Below are 24,649 nucleotides of genomic sequence, written 5' to 3'. Positions count from 1 at the left end.
TGGCACCACCAGGCAGAGAGTGACTAACACCACACACTTCTCTATCAACACTGTCTATAACGGTGAAAACACAGGATCAGCGTCGTCTTGCATCCCTTCACTAAAGAGGTCGTCATCATTCATACTCTGAGCAGCGCTGACGTAGTAGTTCTGACTATATGCTGTCCCTCAGAGCCTCGGGTTGGGCATGAATTTTCACTACGATGCAGGAGTTAGTTTAACATCTTTATAATGCACCCCAGACCCATCCTGTGAGCGGTAGTCAAAAAGTTTACAGAGGTACATCATAGATCCTGGGACTGGGCTCCAAAGTTTTGATTGCTGAACAAGTAACAAAGGCCATGAACCATTCACACATCTACACCTGATCACAATTACAATGAGCTATTAATGCAAATATTAGCTTTATTTATAGCGAGCAAAGTCAGGGTATTTTTTCCAGAATGGTCTGTAATATACCACTGTGGATAAAATACATTGACATATCTTGAACATTGTAATCTACTCCCTCTTTGAAAGTATACAACTTAGTCAATTCATCAGTTCTATCATGCATCTGAAGACCAATGTGAGATGGAATCCACAGGTGTACTCTGACTCCACTTTCCACATCCTTACCATACCTGTGTTTGGCTTCTGACACAAGCATGCCACAATTTATATTTAATGAGTTGAGGGCATTTATGGATGACAGGGAATCAGTTACAATTAAAGTGTCAACCTTCGATACATGGGCATCCCGTCTCAGGGAAGATACACCTGACTGATCACCATCCTGCGGACCACACTAAAAAATGAGATTACTATCACCTATTATGTTGGTGTTTGAAGCATGGATAGTAAAGCATAAGGCTTTCTTCCCACCCTCCACTCCCTCGGGCTGCTGCCGGCATAAAAACTGTTAAAAGTATGCCACCACAATGGAAAAAAATGGCATGGAAATTTCAAGAGAAATGTAAATAGAAAGCATTCGCTACCTGTACTTAATTAGAACTGTTTGTATTGTAACTACTAATGTTACTCGACTGAGCACTACTAGTATGACTAGCACATCCATTTGCTTCTACTATAACTTCAATTAACTTGGTTGACTCTTTGTCATCTGATCGTCCTAATGCAGTTGTTGAACATTTATTATTATTATTAAACTCATCACTAAACCCGTAAAGTTCATCCAGGAATTCGTTTATTTCAGCTTGCCCAGCACAGTATCTAGTTGACTCCTATACTTGCAAAGTGCTTGTCTAGCAGCTTCTTACATGACTCTTATATTTGTGCTCACAGTGTCAGCGGCTACTTTGTTCCATTGTGCTAAAATTATTGCAAAAAAAAATCTTTACATACTTCCATGTTGCATCTTTTCCCCGAAGTTTCCTTCCATTGTTTCAAATTATGAACTCATTTTATACTTCAAATATCTTTAAGATTTTAATGAAATCTCGTAGTTTGCGTTTCCTAAGAGAGAAGAGGTTAAGTGAATGAGTCTTCCCTCATTAGTTAGTCTAATAGTTATATTATGCACCTTATTCCCATCCTGTGGGAGGTAAATCTGTAATGTTTTCGTAGTCAAAAAGTTACAGAGGCACATAATGGGTCTAGGCTCTGGGCCACAATGTTTTTCATTGCTAAACAAGTTAGTGATAATGAACTACTCACATGTTTACTCTGCAGCCTTGGGTTTTCGTGACCTCTTTCATATTTGGAGAACCTCAAAAGTACATTCTTGTACAACTGAATGTTATGATACTGTATTCCTATCACTTTTAATATCTCTTTAATAATAATAATAGAAACAAAACCAACACTAATAAAAGATACGGGCGAAAATGCCGATCTTTAGTAATAAGAAGAATAACGAGAATTTGCGTCCTGCAGGACCCGATCAGCGCCATCTCCTACAAGCAGAGGAGCAACGCGCCTGTCAGCAGCAGTAGCAGCACAAGTGGCAGCCGCAGGGAGAGCCACGTCACCAAGCACACCAAAGACTACACCAACGACTCGACTGACGAGCGATGGAGGCAGAACTACGTCCCCACACCCTATGAGTCTTACAAGGTATGTCCTCTAGCCACGTGACTTAATTGGCTTGTTGAGGTTTCTTGTCAAGAGAAAAGGTGTGCACATGCGTTCACTCATCAAGTTATTATCCAGATCCATCGGTGATTAACCTGAGTTAACCAATCATTGTGCACATCATTCACAACGATACACCAATGGGATGATGCTAGACTTGTGAAGTAAGCGCTGACTCTCCTGTAAAGTACGAGTTGCTGTCTCTTGAGGGTAATTCCTCCATACACTACCATAGAGAGAGGCAAGATGCTAGGCAACGAAAAATATCCATTGTAGTGCATGTACACTATTCTTCTGGTTTGTTGATCGTTAAATGATAAAAAAATTAAATATGTTCAAAAAATGAAATACACATCGGAATGATGTCTGCACCTAGAAAAATATAACTTGTAGATAAAGAAGTGCTATAGGTGACTTACAGTGCGAATACCACTAAGTGCTAGTAATACTGGTTGACTAACACAAAGAGGGGACCTGCTAAATGTAAAAAAAAATAATAAAATGTTACGAAATTCGAATTAATAAAGAAAAGTTGTTAACAGCGTCAAGAGGAAGAAGCAACAGTTGTAGTGATAAAAAATAAAGTGCCTAAAGAATGCTGGAAATGTCAAGACTGGTAGAACTAAGGAATGGAATACAAGAAGTGTCATGTGATACAACCACTGGAAAATTAAAAGATAAAATGTATGATAGACTGATAGCTTAATATGTGAGGTATATTGCCGAAAACCATCTTAAGAGCGAGGCAAGCACTGTTAGTGAAGTAGTCAAGGAGGGTGGGGGAAGGTACGAGTGAGATGATAAATAGCTTGACACCTTTCTTATTAAGAGTCTCTTGCCTACCTCTGGTAGGCAAGAGTCTGCGTTATGTGCCGTCCAAAATGGAAATTTCCATGTAAAAGTAAGTCCAGCAGTATTGAGAGGAAACTTTAACGCTGTCATAGTACTGAACCAATAGTGGAGTGTTAATGTGCTCATCAATGACCTTACTGAAGTCTCCCAAGTTAGGCTGACTAATTTTCTTGTGTTATGGAACATGGCCTGTAAGTCATACTGATTGATGAGTATCTGAGATAAACATTGCGCTTGCTCTAACCTTCTAAAATATCTTATTGATCAGAACAGCTGCACGCTGCTGGGTTATAATTTATTTTCATAAAAAAAGTCAAAGGTGTATACCACAATAGTTTTGGCCCTAGGATGAGTCCTTGTTGATATTCCACTCCAAATTTTGTTCCTCGCTGAACCTGCTATGTTTTATTCATTCCAGTTTTTTAAGGATCATTCCTGAATGTGGAATTATGTTTCAGCCCTTGCAAACTTAAGACTTGTAAGTTATTTAGGGACAGGTACACATAAGTACAATCGCTATACATAGTTTAGCTGTATAGCCCTTGTGGCTTAGCGCTTCTTTTTGATTATAATAATATACATAGTTTAACACATGTGTAAATTACTTAGAATAACTCAAGAAAGTCAGAGTGACTTATTTCCACTGTAGCTCTTATAATATCTTAATATTTAGAGCCTAGCTGTAAGTTACAGTAGGTGTGGAAAATTGCATTTATCTGAATGTAACTAATTATGTACATAACAGTAAATGATAACAAAGATAATTATTATTTATCAATGTTACATAGACAAGTAGGAATTTGGGACACCTAGGTCGCAAAAAATGTCCCCCTTCGATACCTACCACTGTCATAACCACAAGTTGCTCTGGACCTATTAATTAAATGAATTATACATCAGGAATTCTGGTAAATATATAAATTTGTGGACTGTATATTAAAAAATTATTATATATAAACACAATTACATAACAGAAGGAAAATATATCTTAATATCACTCACCAATTTGACTGGATATTAAGTTGTATCATACTCAGAAAAACCTCACTAACTAAATTTATGAAAACACTGGCCAGAATTATACACAAATCTAGAGAGCTTATCTGAGGTTCCTGGAGCTGTCTTGTCCAGTCGTCTGATATCTCAAGTTATGCAGGAATGCATGTCCACCAATTTCGCCTCCTATTTGAGAGGTGTCAGCCCAATTTCAACCTCTAGAGCACGAAAATTCCTTCCCATCACACCAACGTTGTACACAATTCAAAACCAAGATGGCGAGTCTCTCTCTGCGCAGGCGCAGGTCCAGTTTCCCATTTTCCATAATAAATTCTTTTAAATACAGTATGGCCATCTATTTACATATAACTACTGTATTTCTGGAAAATATATACAGTATTTTCCACAGTAGGCTTTCGTGATTATGGAAGATGGACGGCTTGAGCATTGCTCTACTTGTGTACTTACAAATGGGTAATTACTAACAGGAAATTACGCACACATTGTACTAGTAAATGTATTTGTTCTACAGAGTAATGGTTCAGGGTCAACGCAGCCCATGGAGTCTGAGGTAGAGGTTGTGGAGGAGAGTGAACGTGGTCACTGGGGGTCCAAGGCTGAGTTCCTCCTCTCCTGTATTGGTCTCTCTGTTGGGGTTGGCAACGTCTGGCGCTTTCCATACCTTGCTTACGAGAATGGCGGAGGTAAGTCTCTTTATTCAACATATCCTACTTTTTTCCTTAATAAAATTACTTTTTTTTATTGGTTCTACATATGATCTACTATAAAGGAATTCTTCTTGTGTAAGCACACACTTCCATTATTGTATTACACTAGTCAGTATAAACCACATTTATCTTATTATATAATTCATCACCACCGTACACTACACGACTGACGCAAAATTCTTGTAGAATGACATGATGCCATTCATTGTGTTACTCTCGTCTAGCATCAACGATCTTCATACCTGCCACCTCTTTATAATACATCAACACTGTGATGCAGTTCAGATGGGCTTGTGAGGTCTCTAGGGAGACCTAATTATATGGTCACACCTGCCTTAGCAAATGTCGGGTAGTCACGCCCACGTCTGAGGTCTTTTGTTCTTGACGGCGTCAGACCTCGGCATAAGGTCGTAACACGTGGTGCATACCCCATTGGGGAGGGGGTACTTTGACTACGATATAAGCCCAGGGAACAGCTGAGCAAGGAGGTTGTTGGTGACAGGTCCGGGGAGCGAGAGCTCTGGACAGCTGCGTGTGTAGTGGACCACGCATTGGGAATCTCGGGTCAGCTGGTCTGTGAATTAAGAGTGAGTACTAGTCCGTGTTACTGATAACATCTACCTTTCCCCCTGGTAATAAGTCTCATAGGTAAATTGTTATATTATGTAATTGTCCATTAGTATATGTGGTATTCTAGCCCTTTTATGTTATTAAGTAAACTATAGCCATAGTTCCCATTTTTTTTATTTTGTACCTCCATATGCTATTCCCTATTTTGTTAAGCACTGGGATACACAGGAGACGTGCTCACTCGCTGGGATACCTCAGGTAGAGTGGGTAGAGGTCTCACAACATCTCTTAAGCCACCATGGAGAATAATGGTAGTAACACCCACATCAAGGTAAAACAAGACAAGCGCAGTATAATGCCATACTTGATTGACAGCATATTATACTGCCCCTTTTTTCCTATCTGTTCCGCCATCTTGTATCCAAACATTGTACTTGAATATATTATTTTTGTTGTCAGGGCTTTATCTAGTTCTAGTTACTTTTGATTTCTAATCTAGTTTTTTCCCAAATTTAATTTTTATTTCATCTTGAACTTTATAAAAATTTAGATTCAAATTCTACAAAAATGTAAATTGTTATATATACAGTAATAAATTACATATCGCTTATGAGAATCACTGCTCCCAACACACGCACATAGTATCAACAAAAGTGAGAAGTATGAACCGTATTATTTTAATATTTTCAGCGGCCTTCCTGTTCCCGTATATTATCCTGCTGGTGTTGATTGGCAAGCCCATGTACCTGATGGAGACGGCGCTGGGGCAGTACAGTCAGTTAGGTCCCATGAATGTGTGGCGCTGTGCACCCATCATGCAAGGTCTGTAACCTTCACTGTGTTGACTCTTGTGGCATGCAAAGAATACGTAACCTTTATTCGGCGCATGTACACACCCTCACTGAAAGGCTATCTCCTCCAACCAGCGAACCAGTACTAGGGTCGAACGATGGGGCCCCGTCGTTCGATCAGTACCCAGGTTCAAGCCAATGAGAAGATAGCTTTGGCAATCGCAGAGATGTTGTGGGTACCACCCACCTGTCTGCCCTTGTCATTCCGATTCTAGAGCTAGTTGAAGCACTGTCTGCTCTCCAGTGGCTTTTATTCTGCCTTGCTTAACGTGGAATGCACTAATACCTATTGTTGTACAGAGTGTATATAGTGTACATACTTCTGTTCTTACTTGGTGAAGGATAATGTAAGTCAAAAGCTTTTTCTGATGTGTTTATTTTGCTCCCTTTACACCCAGGATAACAGGTCTTTGGATTCCTGGGTTGTAATAACTCTCAAACCTTGCAAAAACCTCACGAATATTTTAAGAATCCCCACACGAACTTGATAAGAACGTCTCGAGAACCCCCCCCCCCCTCACCCCTCACAAACCTTGAGTCGCCACACTAACCTCACCAATCCTTCCTCATACCTACCCTTATAGATCAGATTTCATGAATCTCTTAAAAGCAGTTTGTAAAGCCCCTCACGAACCTCAAAAGAACATAAATCTTATAAACCCCCTCATGAAGCTACCCTCCTTCAGTGTATCCTAGATTGTGTGATAAGTGAGGCTGGGGTCTCTTTCAGCCTTCCTTGGACACTGCTTGAGGTATGACTTTGTAGACAGTGGATGGGAGTTCCTAAGTGCCGTACTTTGGTAATGACCTTGGCTGATTTCCTAAAACACGATTTAATCCATGTCGAGGATTAAGGTCTTGACTGACCGGTCAATCAAAACCTTGCTGTGATTGTTGGCGAGGACTCATACTGTACCAAGTTACCAAGAGAGTTCTCTATATCGTTTACAGAACTCTACACATTTTTCTGCTCTTGTTGTGATAACTGTCTTAAGATGGGTCCTGGCTCAATGTCTCCTTAGACTCTTGAGTCCGCTTTGTTGATCCTGGCTCAGTATGCTTCGGTCCACCCTGTGGTCCAAACAATTAAGAAGTGGTTAGCCCATCTCAGCACCTGGCACAATGATGTGGTGCCCGAGACATCTCAAGAATCTGGGTGATGCTAAGGGCTGCCATTTTGAGTTTGCTGTCTAACAGATAACTGCCTCTCAGTAATTTCATTCGCCATATACGTAGATATATACCCTAGCCTAGTGTAATGGTGAACCCTACAAGTGTGCAAGAAATTTTACAGAGCTCTTCAGAATGTGTGTACTTGGCCCTCTTCCTTCCACAGGAATCATTGCAGATTGAGATGGGACACAAATCTCACCCATAACTACCTGCTTGCAGGTCCTCCTGCTCCTCTCTCTGCTGAGTTTGGAGCTCATATTAACGGTTTGCCAACTTCTGCTTTTTTTTCTCTCTCTCTCTCAAATCGTGTTTTTATAAACACTGGTATGCCTGTAGCAGTGCTGTATAGCCCTTGTGGCTCAGCGCTTCTTTTTTATTATAATAATAATGGTATGCCTGTAATGCCCTCCTGAAAATTCCTGGAGTCTTTTGATAGTGACAGCTTATTTTTTTTATGATGTGGGTTATTTTAGGTTTATATGATAGTACTTATTTGTGTTATCATTGTTTACACTGTGTGCAGATTTTTTATTCTTTGTTACATAATTTTACCTTAAATTACTTACGAAGATTCGTGTTCTCAAATCTCAAAACTTTATTTGTCCTTCATGAGCCCATGCTAGGCTGTCACACTACTGGAAGAGGTGTATGAACCAATGGTGCTGAAGTGATCATCCAAGGAGCTGAAACTACCTTACCATCCCCCTTGGATCAAACCTTCTATTCCCCAGTGCTGTATGACCCCTACGGTTTTCGTGCTTCTCACTGAAAATAATGTTAATTTAATGAAGATGAAGACAGATTGGCTCAGCCTGAGGGTTACAAAGACAGGAAAGCCAAGCAGTGTGGCCTATGTATAGTCTGACCCTCATTTTCCTCCTTCACCAGGATCCCACTCATAATCTACTAATTCCTAAGTACCTATTTACAACTTAGGTAACACGGGCAGCAGGTGTTTGATGACATGCTTATATACATCCTGCTTTGCCCAGAGTTCAACCTGGGTACTTGGATTGTAAGCCGAGAACCCTACAGTTATGAACAGTCATGTGCCACTTAACGACAGGTATACGTTCTGAGAAATGCATCGGTGGTGATTTCGTCGTTGTGCGAACATTATAGATGATATAGCCCCTAGATGATATAGCCTACTATACACCTAGGCTACATGGTTTGTCTTTTTATCATAGATTTGCTTGTAAGCAGGTAATGCACGAGATTAAATTAAGCACAAGGGGAAAATGATGCTATCGAGAGACTAAAAACGAGATGTATGAGGTTGCTGCCGGCGTAACACCACATACTATTTTACAGTAAGTTTTTTTTTTCCCCAAGTAGAAAGAGTCTACTCTAGACTAAGGATAAAATGTATAGTATATTAAATACACAAACAAATAACATTGTTGTTTATATCATTATCAAGTATTATGTACTGTACATAATTGTATGTGCTATACTTTTATACGACTGGCAGCGCAGTATGTTTGTCCACACCATTGTCATATATTCCGTCCGTCGTTGACCAAAACGTCGTTATGCGGCACATGACTGGATTTGCAATATCTTTAGCAAACAATTCTTAACACTTGTTAGTCAGGAAATTGTAGACAAGTGATAGAAAGATATAGAATGACGAGTGTAGCCCTGAGAACAAGTGGCAGGAAGACATCCCCTCTCGCTATGTTACTGAAGCCAGTTTTAAAACTAACGCGTCATTCTATGACCCTTGTGGGTTTAGCGCTTAGTTTTGATCATAAAAATAATTTAAAACTAATAAGTGTTTAACATTTATTGATGAAGTTGTGTTGACAGGTGTTGGTGTAGCCATGGTGGTACTGTCTTTCATCACAGCCATATACTACAACCAGCTCATGGCGTACTCTCTCTACTACATGTTCGGCAGCTTTGCCTCAGAGGTGCGTACCAATGTAACATACTTCTAATAACAAATATATCTGCATCTAACCACCAGTGAACAAAAACTTGACTACTAGTAGAGTGAATTACTGCTAGCCATTGAATTTAACTAATCGCATTTTAAAAAACCTTAAGTATGACTCTTTGGAAGTAAAAGGATATTTGTTTCCTAAAATAACACCTGAATGTAGTCAAAACATTATTTGTATATTGATCACTGGGTTATATGCAGTGATACTTGAGATATTACTGCATGCATATATATATATATATATATATATATATATATATATATATATACATATATATGCAATAAGATCACAGTAAACAGGTGATTTTAAAATATGCAAAACGACCACTGTGAAAGAGTAGTGAAATTCCAAGCTCTTTCGTGACTACTCACATTGTCAAGGAACTATGAAAGTAATACATCAAAGGAAGGCATTTAAAGGGCTAAGACCACACCTCACAGTCAACTCCCACAACAAAGAAACACCTGACGCGGGACAATACCGGATTCATAAGAAAAGAGGAACACTGCAGTAGGTCCGCTGGTCCAACTAGACAGGTCCTCACGACATCCCACTAACAAATTATTCTACCCAAGAAATAATAAACCTTATTTCTTGAGGTGACCAGAAGAGCTCATATGGCTAGAGCAAAGTTACTTGTCATGGGCAATTTCAATCACAAGGAGATTGGGAAAACCTGGAGCCACATGGGGGTCCTGAAACATGGAGAGCCAAGTTGAGAGATGTACTGGAAAACCTCATGCATCAACATATTAGGGACTACCAGAGAGAGGTGAGGGTGAGCCAGTAAGGCTGGACCTCGTATTCACCCTGAGTAGTTTAGACATCGAGGACATGTACATATGAAAGGCCCCTCGGAGCTAGTGATCACGTGATTCTGAGCTTTGAATACATAATATCTTTATTTCTACAAGTACATGTACAAGGTATACAGTCCTAGCTGACATCAGTGACATACTACTACATAGAAAGTCGCTTGTTATGCAGAGCATTTCGGGCAGATTAGGTCAGTTTTGTCCCAGGATGCGACCCACACCCAGGTACCTATTTTACTGATGGGGAACATAGACAACCAGTGTAAAGAAATACGCCCAGTGTTTCTATCCTCGCCCTGTGAAGCGAGAGCTTTAACCACCAGGCCACGGGGCACCTTATAGCAGTTACAAGTGGAAAGGGTAACAGGAGTAGGATGGGAGAAGCCAAACTACAAAAGGAAGGAGGGCATGAAGAACTTCCTGCAAGAGGTTCAGTTGGAAAGACAATTGGTAGGAAAATCAATAAACGAAATGGACTACGTGACAGCAAAATGCAAGGAGGCAGAGGAGAGGTTTGTTCCCAAGGGCAACAGAAATATTGGGAAGACCAGAATGAGCCCTTGGTTTACCCAAAGGTGTAGGGAGGCAAAAACTAAGTGTGCCAGAGAACGAAAAAAGTACAGAAGACAAGGACCCAGGAAAATAAAGAGATTAGTCGAAGAGCCAGAAACGAGCAACGGTACGTAAACGACATACCATCGAAAGTCAAATCTGACTCGAAGCTTTTGTATAGCCACATCAGGAGGAAGACAACAGTCAAGGACCAGGTAATCAGGCTGAGGGAGAGGGGGGGGGGGAGCTCAACATGATATTTAAGGAAATATTTACAGTGGAGACAGAAGGAACTCTGGGAAGTCAGTACAGAGGGGTACACCAACAAGGGATATACCAACAAGTTCTGGATGAGATACACACATCCAAGGAGAAGGTGAAGTTGCAAAACAAACTTGATAACTCAAAGGTGGAGAGACCAGACATCTCTCCATGGATCCTTAGAGAGGGAGCAGAGATGCTGTGTGTGCTGCTAACAACAATTTTCAACACATCCATTGCAAACCATACCACGGATGGGGATAGAACCCGCGATCAGATTTCGTGAGTCATCCATTGCAACTGGGTAAATACCTGAGGTATGGAAGATGGCAAATGTAGTCCCCATTTTTAAGAAAGACACGAGGCACTAAACTACAGACCAGTGTCACTAACGTGTATAGTATGCAAAGTCACGGAGAAGATTATCAGGAGGAAAGTGGTGGAGCACCTAGTAGAATGGAATAAGCTTATAAACACCAACCAGCATGGATTCAGGGAAGGAAAATTCTGTGTCACAAACCGACTCGTCAGGCGATTCAACATCCCCCCCCAATGACAAGCAGGGGTGCCACTAGCACGTTAAGAGACAACACAATAAGTGTTAGGGGCCCAAGATTGTTCAACTGCCTCCCAGCATACATAAGGGGGGTTACCGATAGACCCCTGGCTGTCTTCAAGCAGGCACTGGACAAGCACCTAAAATCAGTACATGACCAGCTGGGCTGTGGTTCGTACTTTGGATTGTGTGCGGCCAGCAGTAACAGCCTGGTTGATCAGGCCCTGATCCACCATGAGGCCTGGTCACAGACCGGGTCACGGGGGCATTGAACCCTGGAACTCTCTCCAGGTAAATGCCAAGTACTGGAGTTTTATGACAATGTAACTGCAGTAAGACACGAGAGAGAGGAGTGGGTAGACTGCATTTTCTTGGACTGCAAGAAGGCCTTCGACACAGTTTAGATTAATGCAAAAGCTAGAGGATCAGGCACGGATAAAAGGAAGGGCACTGCAATGGATCAGAGAATATCTGACAGGGAGACAACAACGAGACATGGTACATGAAGAAGTGCCAGAGTGGGCTCCTGTGACGAGCAGGGTTCCACAGGGGTCAATCCTAGGACCAGTGCAATATTTGGTATACGTGAATGACATAACGGAAGGGATATACTCAGAAGTGTCCCTGTTTGCAGATTCAATTCAATTCAAAGTTTATTCTCTATAAGGATTACAATGCTGAGTTTACAGAATTTGGTTATTGTGTGGTTTACATGTAGTAAAATAATGATTACAGAGTGTACCACTAGAACACCTAGCATGGCTAGGCATTTCGGGCAGACTTAGTTTAATTCTTAATTTTAAAATATTACAAATTATGAGGTAAGTTGGTATTATGGCTAAGTGACTAAATACTAGTATGTGAGTTTAGCAATGTGAATGCTTTTGTTTTGGCACGGTACATAGTTTCAGTATTGGAGTATCACAGGATTCATTATTTTAAGATTGAGATTAATATTTCTGTTTATGGTCAAATGGGTGAGTGAGTGTAAGTGTGAACCACCAGGTGGTATTCATGTAGTTAGTTGACGGGGTGTATAAGGGAGATAAGATGTTTTCTAATGGTAGTTTTGAAGGTGATGAATGTGTCTGCAGTTCTAGAGTTCTCAGGTAGGGTGTTCCAGATTTTAGGGCCTTTGACATACATTGAATTTTTGTAAAGGTTTAGTCGGACACAGGGAATGTCGTAGAGATGTTTGTGTCTGGTGTTATGCCTGTGGGTTCTGTCACAACTATCAAGAAAGCGTTTTAGGTCAAGGTTGATATTGGAGTTTAAGGTCCTGTAGATGTAGATTGCACAGTAGTAAGTGTGGATGTACTGAACGGGGAGTAAGTTTAGATCTATGAAGAGTGGGGGGGGGAGGTGTTGCCAGGGACGGGATTTAGTGATTATTCTTACTGCAGCTTTTTGTTGGGTTATTATTGGCTTTAGGTGTGTTGCTGCAGTTGATCCCCAAGCACAAATAGCATAGGTGAGGTATGGATAAATAAGTGAGTGGTATAGTGTGAGAAGGGCAGTTTGTGGCACGTAGTATCGTATCTTGGAGAGGATCCCAACCGTTTTGGATACTTTTTTGGTTATGTGTTGGATATGGGTGCTGAAATTCAGGTTGTTGTCAAGGTATAGGCCTAGGAATTTGCCCTCATTATGTCTGGTAATTAGAGTTTTGTCGATCTTAATGTTAATTTGTGCATCTCCTGCTCTGTTGTGAAGCTAATGAAAATTAGATCGGATGAGGTTCAGGCAGGACTACAAAGAGACCTGGTCAGGCTGCATGCCTGGTCCAACAACTGGCTCCTCAAATTTAACCCCGCCAAATGTAGTCATGAAGATCGGGGAAGAGCAAAGAAGACCGCAGACAGAGTATGGGCTAGGTGACCAAAGACTGCAAACCTCACTCAAGGAAAAGGATCCTGGGGTGAGTATAATACCGAGCACATCTCCTGAGGCGTACATCAGCCAGATAACTGCTGCAGCTTATGGGCGCCTGGCAAACCTGAGAATATCATTCCGATACCTCAGTAAGGAATCGTTCAAGATTTTGTACACCATGTACCTCAGGCCCATACTGGAGTACACAGTACCAGTTTGGAACCCACACCTGGTCAAGCACATCAAGAAATTAGAGAAAGTGCAAAGGTTCGCAACATGACTAGTTCCAGATATAAGGGGAATGTCCTGTGAAGAAAGGTTAAGGAAAATCGGCCTGATATCACTGGAGGATAGGAATTGACAAGGTGGACAGAGACAGGATGTTCCAGAGATGGGACACAGAAACAACGGGTCACAGTTGGAAATTGAAGACTCAGGTGAGTCAAAGGGATGTTAGGAAGTATTTCTTTAGCCATAGAGTTATCAGGAAGTGGAATACTTTGGCAAGCGACGAAGTGGAGGCAGGAACCATACATAGTTTTAAGATGAGGTATGATAAAGCTCATGGAGTAGGGAAATTAGAAAAAGTGCACAGGTTAGCAACAAGACTAGTCCCGGAGCTACGGGAGATGTCCTACGAAGAAAGGTTAAGGGAAATCGGCCTGACGACACTGGAGGACAGTAAGTAAGTTTATTCAGGTATACACAAATAGTTACATTGATTATCATACATAGCAGCATATGTGTAGAGAACCTAGGATAACCCAAAAAAGCCAGAGTGACTTATTTCCATTGGGGGCCGTAACGGCTTGACAAAGCTCCTGGAGAGCGAAACGTTGCCACAATAAAAATGTCACATTAGTTGTACTTGTGTCCTTTTACTTTACATATTGTTGGTAATTCTACCAACATTATTACGATATTCATTTTTATCGAGGGATGTACATATTAGTTCAAGCATTTGTATACTAGCAGCAGTCATACTTTTTTTTTTTAGTCTAAACCCAAACTGGCAGAGGTTAAGTATGTTGTTGGATATAATGTAGGAGTAAAGTCGTTTGTGAATTATTTTTAGAATATTTTAGAAAGTTAGTTTAATATGTTTATTATGCACCTCATACCCATCCTGTGGGCGGTAGTCAAAAGATTACAGAGGTACATAATGGGTCCAGGGATTGGACCCCAAAGTTATGATAGCTGAACTAGTTACAAAGGTAATGAACTCCAGGTAGATCTGGTCACAATCATGACAAGTTACAGAGGTAATGAATCATCCTCACTCTTATACATGGTTAATTACAAAGTGACACGTCCACACCTGGTCACAATTGTAATGAGTTATAAATACAAATACTAAATGGGTCATACACCCACACGAGCGCTCGCGCGCACACACACACACACACGATATGGTAAACATGAGGAAATTAAAACTTAATCAGAGTATAAAACAAATTCCAGCCACACACTAGAGCGAAAAGGTAACGTCAAAGACCTGGGAGTGATCATGTCGGAGGATCTCACCTTCAAGGACCATAACATTGTATCAATCGCAGCTGCTGGAAAAATGACAGGATGGATAATGAGAACCTTCAAAACTAGGGATGCCAAGCCCATGATGACACTCTTCAGGTCACTTGTTCTATCTAGGCTGGAATATTGCTGCACACTAACAGCACCTTTCAAGGCAGGTGAAATTGCTGACCTAGAAAATGTACAGAGAACTTTCACGGCGCGCATAACCGAGATAAAACACCTCATTTCCTGGGATCGCTTGAGGTTCCTAAACTTGTACTCCCTAGAACGCAGGCGGGAGAGATACATGATTATATACACCTGGAAAATCCTAGAGGGACTAGTACCGAACTTGCACACGAAAATCACTCAAAACGAAAGCAAGACTCGGGAGACGATGCAACATCCACCAATGAAAAGCAGGGGTGTCACTAGCACGTTAAGAGACAGCACAGTAATTGTCAGGGGCCCGAGACTGTTCAACTGCCTCCCAGCATACATAAGGGGGATTACCAATAGACCCCTGGCTGTCTTCAAGCTGACACTGGACAAGCACCTAAAGTCGGTACCTGACCAGCCGGGCTATGGCTCGTACATTGGATTGCGTGCAGCCAGCAGTAACAGCCTGTTTGATCAGGCCCTGATCCACCATGAGGCCTGGTCACAGACCGGGCCGCGGGGGCTTTGATCCCCGGAACTCTCTCCAGGTAAACTCCAGGTAACTCCAGGGCGCACGCACAGACACACGCACACGAGCGTGCGTACACACACACACACACACATACACACACACACACACACATACACACACACACACACACACACACACACACACACACACACACATACACACACACACACACACATACACACACACACACACACACACACACACACACACACACACACACACACACACACACATACACACACACACACACACACACACACACACACACACACACATACACACACATACACACACACACACACACACACACACACACACACGTGGTAATGCTTTATTTACATAAAGACAAGTTGGATATAGGTGTACAGTGGCTGAGATCAGTTGGATGATCACGGTCGAGGGTCGGGGTAACACTGGCTGTCAGGAGTATGGATGGCAAGGTTGAGCACTCACCAGATTTATTAAACATTGTTGAAATAATGGGTGACAGCACATGAGCAGGTTTTTTATATATGAATGGTGGCAAGTTATCTAGATCTGCTTTGTTCCGTAGTGATTTAATGATGAGTGAGACTTCAGTAGGATTAGTTTGAGCTAGATTTAGAGTATTTGGGTAGTATTTAAGATTGGAATTTTGCTTGCTAGCTTTGATCCTACAGTAGAGAAGAAGACATTAAGTGTGTTGGCCGTGTCTATGGGCTGTATGTGAGGTTCATCTAGTTTAGTTAAGTTTATCTCTGTTTCTAGACAGTTTTCTAAAGCCCAAAATTTTGGAGTGGGTTTGCCAGGTTCTTTTCATATCATGTTTTATTTCAGTAAATTCATTTTGGTAATACATTTGCTTTGAATTTCGTATTAGTTTTGTGAGTATTGACGTGTATCGTTTAACCAGTTCTTTAGTAATCAGGCTTAATCTGAACAGTTTTTCAAGTTTGTGCTTTTTATCAATGGATTTGAAGGTACTATTTGTTAGCCATGTGCTGTTTAGTCTATTTTCTGTGATTTGCTTCGTTTTGATCGGACAATGCATGTTGTAGTGGTTTTGGGTTTTATATAAAAAAAATTTGACATCTTTGTCAATATTAATAAGGTTGAAAACAGCGGATATAATCAGGATACCTCAGGGATATGTTTAAAAGACAATATTCAAAATAAAGTTGCTAGTATCAGAAATCTTCCCTATGAGGATAGACCGAGGGCCCTGAATCTGCACTCTCTCGAAAGGCATAGAATTAGGGAGGATATGATCGAGGTGTATAAATGGAAAACAGGAATAAATAAAGGGGATGTAAACAGCGTGCTGAAAATTTCTAGCCAAGACAGGACTCGCAGCAATGGTTTCAAGTTGGAAAAATTCAGATTCAGGAAGGATATAGGAAAGCACTGGTTTGGTAATAGAGTTGTGGATGAGTGGAACAAACTCCCGAGTACAGTTATTGAGGCTAAAACGTTGTGTAGTTTTAAAAATAGGTTAGATAAATACATGAGTGGGTGTGGGTGGGTGTGAGTTGGACCTGACTAGCTTGTGCTGCTGGGTCTGGTGCAGTGCTCCATCCTTGAGTGGAGGTGACCAGACTGGGTGGGTCATTGAGCTAATCCGGGGGGGTCATTAGTCTAATCCGGGGGGGGGACGTGGACCTGCTCCGCATGGGTCAGTAGGCCTGTTGCAGTGTTCCTTCTTTCTTATGTTCTTAAAGGCAAATCAATTGATCAACAAACAAAGAGGGATAGTAGAGGGCAACGAGTGACTACTATACAAATAGTAGGAGTCTAAGAAATAAGGTAGATGAGCTAAGATTACTTGCAAGTGTAGGTAATATAGATATTATTAGTATAACAGAGACCTGGTTCAACCTGAAAGATAGAGAAATGCCTTCTGAATGCAACATTCAGGGTTATAAACTATTCTATACTGATAGGGTCAACAGGATAAGATAGGATTTCGTTCGGATTTTTAACCCCGGAGGGTTAGGCACCCAGGATAACCCAAGAAAATCAGTGCGTCATCGAGGACTGTCTAACTTATTTCCATTGGGGTCCTTAATCTTGTCCCCCAGGATGCGACCCACACCAGTCGACTAACACCCAGGTACCTATTTGCTGCTAGGTGAACAGGACAACAGGTGTCGAAATGTTTCCACCCGCCGGGAATCGAACCCGGGCCCTCCGTGTGTGAAGCGGGAGCTTTAGCCACCAGGCCACCGGAAGGGTGATGGAGCGGCGATGTATGTCAGAAATAATTTACATTTTGTTAGACAAGATATAAGATTAGAAACATCTGACACAGAATCTGTTTGGCTACAGTTTCTCGAGGGTCGTGAAAAGTTAATTTTGGGTGTGATTTATAGGCCCCCAAACCTTGATAGAGAGTGCAGTAAGCTGCTATGGGACGAAATTCATAAGGCATCTAGATATGAAAATGTTGTGTTTAGTTTAATATGTTTATTATGCACCCCATACCCATCCTGTGGGCGGTAGTCAAAAGATTACAGAGGTACATAATTGGTCCAGGGACTGGACTCCAAAGTTTTGATAGCTGAGTAAGTTACAAAGGTAATGAACTAGATCTGGTCATAATCATAACCAAGTTACAAAGGTAATGAGCTCCAGGTTGAGCTGGTCACACTCATGAATAATTGCAAAGGTAATGAATCATAAACACATTAATCATGAGAATTTACAAAGGTAATGAGCTCCAGGTAGAGCTGATCACAATCATGACAAGTTTCAAAGGTAATGAATGATAAACACGTTATGACATGATTACAATCATAGACAAATTACAGAGTAATGAGCAGTTAACAAACATAGTAGGGAATTCATCCAATGCCCCAACAACAGATGTTGTTAGGTGCCTGTCTCTCCTCGGTAGACAGCCATTGCAAACAGCAGCAAGTTGCCCAGGGATCTGCTGCTTGCACGAGCACCATCGACCCTCCCCAAGAGGTCCAAGAAGCCAGTGACTCCGTTAGCAGCCCGATGGAGAGCTGCCCTAGGGACATGTCAGCGTCCTGGTGGACGCCAAGTTGATTGAAGATCCCAGGCCCTCGTGTGCACGGATGTTGAAGCTTGAGGAACTGAGTACACACTGCCTGTGGCACACCTGGCAGCTGCCTCGCGGTCGAACTCCACGATGCTGTCCTTGTAGTGGAAGTTCCTGTGAGCCCGGCACTCCCTGCGGCTGCAGTACCATCGCTGACATCGTGGGTTAGGGGAGAAGTACCCTCTACAGATGGGGTGGCGCTGGGAGTTGGGTGGGTGAGGCGGGGGAGACGCGCAGGGGTGAGGCGTTATGAGAGGGTCACTGTTTAGACAGATTGATTGGAACAATGTGACAGGAAATCTTGAGTCTAGTGACTTTCTTGATACGGTTCAGGATTGCTTTTTAGAACAGGTTGTGACAGAACCAACTAGAGGAAACAACCTGCTTGACTTGGTTCTTGCCAACAAAAAATCACTTGTTAATAATCTTGAGGTTAATGATGAGCTTGGGGAAAGTGATCACAAATCAGTTTCAATATATCGTGGAGTTACCCAGATAACTGCAATCAATTCCCTGTCCCAGACTTTCGCTTAGCTGATTTCATGGGACTGAAAAATTACCAGGGTGGGCTAAATTGGGATGTCCTGACTATGGGTCAGGTAGGTGATCTTGGTTGCCAATATGACGTTTTTCAGAGCATAGTTCTAGCTGCCCAGACAACTTTTGTTCCGAGTAGGGAAATTAGATCTAACAAAAATAATCCCAAATGGATGAACAATAGATTAAAACTTCTCATTGGTCAAAAGAGAGGCATATATATGCGTATCAAAAGAGGGGATGGGCAGTTAAGAAATCAATATATTCAATTAAAGAAAGAAATAAAAAAAGGAATAAGAAAAGCAAAAAGGGATTATGAGGCTAAGGTCGCAAGGGATTCAAAGACTAACCCAAAAGGGTTCTTTCAGGTATACAGAAGTAAGATTAGGGACAAGATAGGCCCACTTAAGAGTAACTCAGGTCAGATCACTGATAGTGATAAGGATATGTGTGAAATTTTCAATTCTTACTTCCTCTCCGTTTTTACTTACGAAGATACTAGCAAAATTCCAGAAATAATAGATTACGTAGAACAGGACGATAATAAACTATGCACGATTGCGGTAACTAGTGACACGGTCCTCAGACAAATAGAGAAATTAAAAGCTAACAAATCCCCAGGTCCTGATGAACTGTTTGCAAGGGTGTTAAAGGAATGTAAAGAGGAACTTAGCAAACCTTTGGCTAATCTTTTCAACATATCACTACAAACTGGCATAGTGCCTGACAAGTGGAAAATGGCAAATGTAATACCTATTTACGAGGCAGGTGACAGGTTCTTAGCTTCGAACTATAGACCAATAAGCCTTACCTCCATAGTAGGAAAATTTATGGAATCAATAATTGCCGAAGCAATTCGTAGCCATCTTGATAGGCACAGATTGATTAATGGTTCTCAACACGGTTTTACAAAGGGGCGTTCCTGTCTTACGAATTTGATAACTTTCTTCACCAAGGTATTTGAGGAGGTATATCATGGTATTGAATATGATATTGTGTATATCGACTTCAGTAAGGCTTTCGATAGAGTTCCACATCAGAGGTTGTTGAGAAAACTTAAGGCACACGGAATAGGAGGAGAAATTTTTTCCTGGGTTGAGGCATGGTTGACGAATAGGCAGCAGAGAGTTTGCATAAATGGAGAGAACTCAGAATAGGGGCACGTCACAAGTGGTGTTCCACAGAGCTCAGTGTTGGGCCCCTTGTTGTTCATAATCTACATAAACGACATAGATGAGGGAATAAAGAGCGACATAAGCAAATTTGCTGATGATGCCAAAATAGGCCGTCCAATTCATTCTAATGAGGACATTAGAGCACTCCAGGATGATTTGAATAGACTGATGCAGTGGTCGGAGAAGTGGCAGATGCAGTTTAATGTAGACAAATGCAAAGTTCTAATTGTTGGACAGGAAAATAACCATGCCACATATAAACTAAATAATGTAGATCTTAATATTACGGATTGCGAAAAGGATTTAGGAGTTCTGGTTACCTGGAGTTTACCTGGAGAGAGTTTCGGGGGTCAACGCCCCCGCGGCCCGGTCTGTGACCAGGCCAGATGTTACAAAAAACGTGATTTCTAATGATAGAGATCTCTAGTGTATACTAGAAAGGACTGCCCTTCTAGCATCCAGCCTGTTACTGGGTTTTTGTAACAAGTAGTCAGTATCCTGGTCCAATTATCCATTAGAATTTAGTAAGATTCAATAGTGCTTCAGGATTACAACTGGTAGGCTACTAACTAAAGAAATTAAAATTTAATAAGTTTATTAATAACAATTAAGATATCTAGGAGTATATTATCAAAGTAAATTATAGTAATCAATTGAATATAATATAGGATACAAGTTGCTACACTTCTCTCGTGTACAGTAGTATTGTGCTGAAGGCACATATCACATCTTTATGGCTTTTAAGTACCGTCTGGTACATTGTTAGCATTTAATAACATAATACATATATATACAAGTAAGTTTGTGTGTAAGTGCTCTAAGTAGTTCGCTATGTCTCAAGACTCGACTAGACTTAACCAGTGACTGACTAAAAGTCCTCACATTAACTAACTTCTTGACCAACCTGGCAATCAGAACAGCTTGATTGAACAATAAAACGACTGATAAGCCGAACAGCAATATAAAAAGCAACAGCGACACAGAATCAGGAACAAGGAGATAATATAACGACACTAAGTAGGGACCATCTGCAGATCCTACACAAAAGTCACAAAACTCCCATACTACTGAATCTAAGTTCACCATTAGAAAATTCCCGACTGTGACAGTACACAGTTACCAGTACAAATTAGGTCAGAAGCTACAGCTCAGGACCTGAGACACAGAACCTCAGTACAACGTCGAAAATCACTAAGTCTAGGCTATGTTCTGTGAACAGAGTTACACAGAACCAACAAGAAAGCAACAGAGACAATCTTCCAACAAGGGCCCACAAGGGAGAGCTAGAGAGGGACGTCTTGTTAGAAGAACGTCAAACAGACAAGAGCTAGCGCAGGCCAGCTAGACTCTCTCCAGGTGAGGTGTGATCACCTTCCCTGATCACGTGACTCTCCGTGGACTGCTGCTGCCCAGCAACTACAGAGAAGCCGGCAGGGAAACAAGCAGAGCGATAGACAAGGCCGACAGCTACTTAACACTCACGAACTATGAGCACTGAATAATATATAAATGTTACATCCTACCTAATAATATAACTAAGTCAAATAATAATATAAAGCAATATATTTGCGATTTAGCTAATATCGCAAATATAAGCAATATAAAATTATATGAACAGGTAATATACATTATATACATTGTGACCCATTCAGAGGTTGCAATACAAGACAACAGTGCATTAGTGCTCACAATAAAGCTAACAGGACCCTTGGCTTCATAGCAAGGAATATAAATAATAGACGTACTCAAGTTGTTCTTCAACTCTATATATCCTTGGTTAGGCCTCATTTAGATTATGCTGCACAGTTTTGGTCACCGTATTACAGAATGGATATAAATGCTCTGGAAAAGGAGGATGGTAAAGTTAATCCCATGTATCAGAAATCTTCCCTATAAGGATAGACTGAGGGCCCTGAACCTGCACTCTTTAGAAAGGCGTAGAATTAGGGGGGGATATAATTGAGGTGTATAAATGGAAAACAGGTATAGAAAAAGGGGATGTAAATAGTGTGCTAAAATATCTAATCTAACATAGACAGGACTCACAACCTATGGCTTTAAATTGGAAAAATTCGGATTCAGGAAGGATATAGGAAAGTGCTGGTTTGGTAATAGAGTTGTGGATGAGTGAAACAAACTCCCGAGTACCGTCATAGACATAGACGCTAAGACTCTGTGTAGCTTTAAAAATAGGTTGGATAGATACACGAGTGGGTGTGGGTGGATGTGAGTTGGACCTGACTAGCTTGTGCTACTAGGTCGGATGCACTGCTCCTCCTTTAGTGACGTGTCTGACCTCACTAGGTCAAGGCATTGGTTTAAGCCGGTGGGAAAATTGGAGCTGCCTCGCATAGGCCAGTAGGCCTGTTTCAGTGTTCTTTCTTTATGTTCTTATATCATTGCTGTCAGCTAGCTCTCTCTGCCAATCAATGTCACCTAGTGCTAATATTAAATTATTTACCGATGTCTCATCATGCAGGCACAATGAGATCTTTCTCGAGTCTTGAGGCAATTTACATAAGTTGGTTATGAGAAAGGTGGGGTAGTGGTGTATAGTGTTGTCTGTGATTATACCTGCTTGTAGTGGGGGTATAGTGTTGGTCCAGATATGGTCAAGTAATGAGGCACTTTTCTCGGAGATTCTTGTGGGCTTAGTTATAGAAGATAGTAGCAAACAGTTTTTCATAGTGTTTGTGAAATCAGTTACTGGAGGCTTAGTTGCTTGGATGAGGTTTATGTTGAAGTCTCCTGTAAATATCAGGTGGACAAAGACAGGGTGTTCCACAGATGGGACGCAGAAACAAGGGGTCACAATTGGAAGTTGAAGATTCAGACGAGTCAAAGGGATGTTAGGGATATTTCTCCAATCATAGAGTTGTCAGGAAGTGGAATAGTCTGGAAAGTGACGTAGTGGAGCCAGGATCCATACATAGTTTTAAAAAGAGATATGATAAGAGGTCGTGGAGCAGGGAGAGAGTGGACCTAGTGGCGACCAGTGAAGAGGCTGGGCCAGGAGCCATGAATCGACCCCTGCAACTACAATTAGGTGAGTACGCACACACAGAACTAATATAATAATTAAAAGTATAAAGTTGTCAAATATTTTCAGGTACCATGGGCAAGATGTGACCCTAATTGGGCTGACTCGAACTGTTTTGAAGTAGGCGGTATATACCCATGTTCACGCTACAACCTCACCGCCCCAACACTCACTGTCAACTGTACCACCAAGAACGAATCATCAGCCTCTCAGTTTTGGACGTAAGTATGGCGGTGAAGGCAGCCTTTCTCTAGCCACACTCTCTCTCTCTCTCTCTCTCTCTCTCTCTCTCTCTCTCTCTCTCTCTCTCTCTCTCTCATATATATATTTTGTACTAGTTTTTAGGGATTCTGAAATTTTTACATAATGTTACTTTCCTTGTTTGTGTGTAGCTTACATAGCAGCGTTGATGGTAGGCTTCTTGAACCTCTTCAATAGTCTTGATGTATTTGCAATTATGCAATCTTGATGTATTAGCGAAAGTCACACTTTGTCAGGTAATTATATAGAAACTTCACATTCTGCAACACAAGGTTCTTACAAGCCATACAGCACGGTCAAGAATGTTAAGTCACTCTTACCTTATTGTATTAAACACTGTCCCTGCCTCTGTCTGTCTATCTGTCTGTGTCTCTCTCAATAGTTTCTCTCAGTTTCTCTAGCTGTCTGTACAGTTTTATTCACTACTGACAGCAGGTGTTCACAAATTTTCTATCTATTAGTGTGATCTATCCTCTTTGATGTAAATGTAAATAACTAAGTTTACCTTATTCCTAATATATCTCCTGTCAATGTTTAAATAATAAGGTATTACGAGGACCCAATGGAAATAAGTCACTTTGTCTTACTTTCTTTAGTTATCCTGGGTAATCTACACATCTGCTGCTATGTATGAAAATTTATGTAACTGTATTTATGTGTACCAGTACCTGATTGAACTTACCTACCTCAGAGTCACATGTCAGCTTTACTGATAACAACATTCACAATCACTCTGCTAAGTTGTGGGCCAAGTAGATCAAGAGAGCAGAGGGAGGAACGTTACTAATACAACCAGTAGTTGTAACATTAGGCAAGTGTAACTATGTAGTGTGTATCTATCTGCTCTGAGTGTCCCAGATAGGTTTAACTTTCCCCCTCGTTTGTCTCCATTCTCATTCTGCCTTCATCCATCTCTTCCATCCTGGATTACATACTTTATGCATCTGACCTCTTTCTCTCTCTCTCCCTCTCCCTCTCCCTCTCCCTCTCCCTCTCCCTCTCCCCCTCTCTCTCTCCCCCCCTCTCTCTCTCTCTCTCTCTCTCTCTCTCTTTACACAGGGTTTGACAAGGTTTACAACATGGTTCTTCATGGTTAGTTTGGAGTCAAATTTCACCCCAAGGATATCAACTTCTTCTCC

General features: G+C 41.3%; 1 protein-coding gene across 1 annotated transcript in view; it reads left to right on the top strand.

Moving 5' to 3' along the window:
- LOC138851202 (sodium- and chloride-dependent neutral and basic amino acid transporter B(0+)-like) overlaps positions 1-23,493 on the top strand; it is a 315,522-nt gene extending 292,029 nt beyond the window's left edge. The window contains exons 2-6 of the mRNA XM_070080032.1: positions 1,876-2,055; positions 4,454-4,625; positions 5,910-6,041; positions 9,056-9,159; positions 23,319-23,493. Coding sequence (XP_069936133.1) covers positions 1,876-2,055; positions 4,454-4,625; positions 5,910-6,041; positions 9,056-9,159; positions 23,319-23,474 — 744 coding nt within the window. The 3' untranslated portion in view covers positions 23,475-23,493. The remainder of the gene's footprint in view (positions 1-1,875; positions 2,056-4,453; positions 4,626-5,909; positions 6,042-9,055; positions 9,160-23,318) is intronic.
- Positions 23,494-24,649: the final 1,156 nt, after the last annotated feature.

The sequence above is a fragment of the Cherax quadricarinatus genome, unplaced genomic scaffold (genome assembly GCF_038502225.1).
Source record: "Cherax quadricarinatus isolate ZL_2023a unplaced genomic scaffold, ASM3850222v1 Contig86, whole genome shotgun sequence".
NCBI classification, from domain to species: domain Eukaryota; kingdom Metazoa; phylum Arthropoda; class Malacostraca; order Decapoda; family Parastacidae; genus Cherax; species Cherax quadricarinatus.
This window is presented reverse-complemented; position numbering and strand designations above follow the sequence as displayed.